Source organism: Rhagoletis zephyria, unplaced genomic scaffold, assembly GCF_001687245.7.
Source record: "Rhagoletis zephyria isolate East Lansing unplaced genomic scaffold, Rhagoletis_zephyria_1.1 Rzeph_scaffold_34838, whole genome shotgun sequence".
In the NCBI taxonomy this organism is placed as follows: domain Eukaryota; kingdom Metazoa; phylum Arthropoda; class Insecta; order Diptera; family Tephritidae; genus Rhagoletis; species Rhagoletis zephyria.
Genome location: NW_016191893.1, coordinates 1 through 3,511, shown reverse-complemented (window position 1 = coordinate 3,511; position 3,511 = coordinate 1). Strand labels below are relative to the sequence as shown.

General features: G+C 33.0%; 1 protein-coding gene across 1 annotated transcript; it reads left to right on the top strand.

Moving 5' to 3' along the window:
• Positions 1-63: 63 nt before the first annotated feature.
• Positions 64-2,085, top strand: LOC108354298 (phosphoserine phosphatase-like). The gene is made up of 2 exons (XM_017605492.1): positions 64-1,444; positions 1,537-2,085. Exon 1 carries the CDS (start codon positions 569-571, stop codon positions 1,436-1,438), a length of 870 nt encoding a protein of 289 aa, XP_017460981.1. The 5' UTR covers positions 64-568; the 3' UTR covers positions 1,439-1,444; positions 1,537-2,085.
• Positions 2,086-3,511: the final 1,426 nt, after the last annotated feature.

Genomic DNA, 3,511 nt, shown 5'->3' with positions numbered 1-3,511 from the left:
AACACAAAAGAGAATGCGATAAAAATTGCTTTCAAGACTTGACGTGTCTCAAAGGGGAGTATATGAAATTGTATAGTGCGTGGTAACTTCGTTTTTGTAGAGTTGTTGTTCTATCGGCAACACTAAAAATCAGCTGTTTTTGGAAGGTTATTTGACATTGGAATTTTCCACTGGAACTTAATGGAATACTTAAATTTTAGAGATCTCGCTCATTTTTTGTTTATAAGCTGGACAAAGTGCGGATGTTGTTTTACTTATTTCTGTGCTTTCTCAAAACAAACACGGCTGGCTAAAGTGGAATATTTTGGTAACGAGAAAAAATTGGAAGGAAATAAAAAAGAATTGCCGCTAAACAAACAACATTCGATAATAAAAAAGAAAGCTTCAGCGTGGCGTGATTTTCAATCTCAAGAGAAATAGGCTTGCCTACAATTTACATCATCCAGTTGCACTTGTGCATTGAAAATAGAATCATCGTAAGCAGCATTCGTAAACAAGATAGCCGTTGCGTCAGTAGCTTGCAATTATTTGTCTTTTTATTAATTTAACAAGCACAATTTGAATAACAATGAATCGTGTGGCTATGGGATCGGTGCGTGTGGCAAGAAGCGGGAATCTCTTAAATGACGCATACGTCGCTGCACCACAATCTGCTATGGCAACGAGTAATGTAAATGTTTCGCACAACAATAACAATCAGTTAAACTTATCTACGAAAGCTCCTCTAATAAATAGAAACTTGACACCGGTTGCTGACACCGATGCATTGAAAACAAGCAAAAATCCCCAACTAGCCGCCGAGATAGTTAAACAATCGAACGTAGTCTGCTTTGATGTAGACTCAACAGTTATATGCGAAGAAGGCATCGACGAACTTGCAGATTTTTGTGGAAAGGGTTCGGAAGTAGCACGGGTAACAAAAGAAGCTATGGGCGGGGCAATGACATTCCAAGATGCCCTAAATATTAGGCTTAACATTATAAAACCAAGTCAAAAACAGATCATCGACTTTCTGAAACAGCGTCCTCACACCTTAACGAAAAATATTCGATCTCTAGTGGATAAATTCAAGTCAGAAGGGAAAGAAATCTATTTAATTTCAGGAGGTTTTCATTGCCTCATAGATCCAATAGCAGATGACCTGGGAATACCAAGAGATCACGTATTCGCTAACAAATTAATGTTTTATTTTAATGGTGATTATGCCAGCTTCGATACCTCACAACCTACTTCTAAAAGTGGTGGTAAAGCAGAGGCTGTGTCGATTATTAAACGGTCCTATCCGAGTGCAAATATTACAATGATCGGCGATGGAGCGACTGATTTGGAGGCTTCTCCCCCAGCAAATAATGTTATTGGTTTTGGCGGAAACGTTCTGCGTGATGAGGTCCATAAACGGGCTCAGTATTATATTATGGATTTCGCCGAGCTTATGTGATAACACCATGAAGAAATACATATCGCCGTTTAAAGTACAAAACCGCGAACAAAGCGGTTTTGCATTTTGTTCATACGCGGTTTTGTACTTTAAACCACGATATGTATATATGTATAGAACGTATTATATAATTGCATTACTGGGAGCAATTAGTCTAGTGTAAAGATATTGCAAAGTATAAATACTTATGCTAATAATTATCGAATATACATAGATACATATTGATATGAAGTTCCGAAGTGTAATGGAATCATTCATAAAACAATAAAATAGATTTATAAAGCGTTATTAAGTGAAATTTTTTGTAGTTTCTACTTTTTAAGCATTATTAAATCTATTTTAATATTGATGAATTTATATGTAATATTTTTATAGGAGAAAGAAATGATTGCTATTAATTCGTATAATAGTAGATTATTTATAAAAGTATAATTCCCTAAAAAACCAAAAACTAATACTTGATTTGTAATGCCTGGAAATCTGGTGGATAAAGCAGTCAAACTAATTAAAAATAGCACTGAAAAGAGAAATTAGCCAAATGTAAATAACTTTAATGATTGTACAAATAGTTCAATACGGCTTTTGTTAAAAAGTTAGCGTAATACAAAAATGAATACATCTACTAAATGCATGTGATTAGAAAGTTTGCAAAATGCCGATTACGTTTTATTTTCGTTATGGAAATACAATGCTGCAGAAATACATATCTGCAAATCTTATTTATTTTGTTTCGTTGACAACAGTTTTCGCTTGACAACATTTGATTGTAACGGTGATCCATACTGATTATTATTCAATCAGTTTTGTTTACAAATACATACATACAGTGACGAACAAAAGTATTGGCACAGTGAATTTTTCGCAATATATGCAAAGTTTTATATTCTTATTTATTTTCTATATATATATTTTTTTTAATAAATTCAACACCAAAAGCCAAAAAATAAAATCTAAACTTTGAGCAAAACTCGGAAAATTCAATAAATTTGCATACTAATTCGGAACATTCTATTCAGATTTTTAAGACAAATATAAGTAAGCAGTTTCATAACAAAGGGCAGGCTTGAAATTGGTAGAAAGTCGCGTTAATTATTGACATTTTTTTCATGCAGGTTCTTCCATAAAAAGTATGTTCGACAATTATTTTTTGTATGGAGAAAATGAGCAACACCTTCCACTAAAAAATTTACAAAAATCACCGCAATTTTCCAGCAACTTCAAACCTGCACTTCGTTAAACTAAAATTGAATGAGCTATAAAACCACATAGTTAGAATTTTTCAATAGAAAGTTGCACATTAGTATGGAAATTTATTGAATTTTCCTGAGCTTCGCACAAAGTTTAGAGATTTTATATTTATGGTTTCCGGTGTAAAATGACCTACATTTTTATGAAACCCATTTATTTGCATGGTAGACATTGTTTTTTACGTTTCATTTGATATCGAAATTTACAAAAGATTGTTATTATTGTTCACTACGTTTGAAAATAACGACCTCTGGACGGGTAAAACATCAGCCAGGGAAATGCATAACATTGGATGAAGTCCAAATTGTAAAATGTTTGTTGCTATTGATGTGCGCATGTTTATATGTATAAATACATACTACATTATGCGAGATCATAGAAAAAACTTCGATGAAAAAAAAAATGAAAGCGTGAACGAACCCAGTGACACGTTATTTTTAACCGACTTCCAAAAAAGGAGGAGGTTATCAGTTCGTCGGATTTTTTTTTTTTAATGTAAGTTACCGCATAACTTTGGACCGATTTCGATAATTCTTTTTGCATCGGAAAGGTAGTGTCTCAGAGGTGGTCCCATACTAATCTGGTTAAGATCCGATCAGCGGATCATGAGATATATANGTTTTTTTTTTGCTAAAAATTACTTGTTATATATTAAGATAAGCACGATGCGAGAAGCAAAGAAAAAATTTTGAAAAAAATGACACGGGATTTTTATTTATTAAGACTATCGTAAATAAATTAGAATAAAAAACGTTGCATATATTGCGAAAATTCAATGTACCAATACTATTGTTCGTCACTGTATGTATGTATTGAGAAAACCGC

Excerpts from the sequence above, each read along its gene's own strand:
- LOC108354298 (XM_017605492.1), top strand. The coding sequence starts at position 569 with ATGAATCGTGTGGCTATGGGATCGGTGCGTGTGGCAAGAAGCGGGAAT.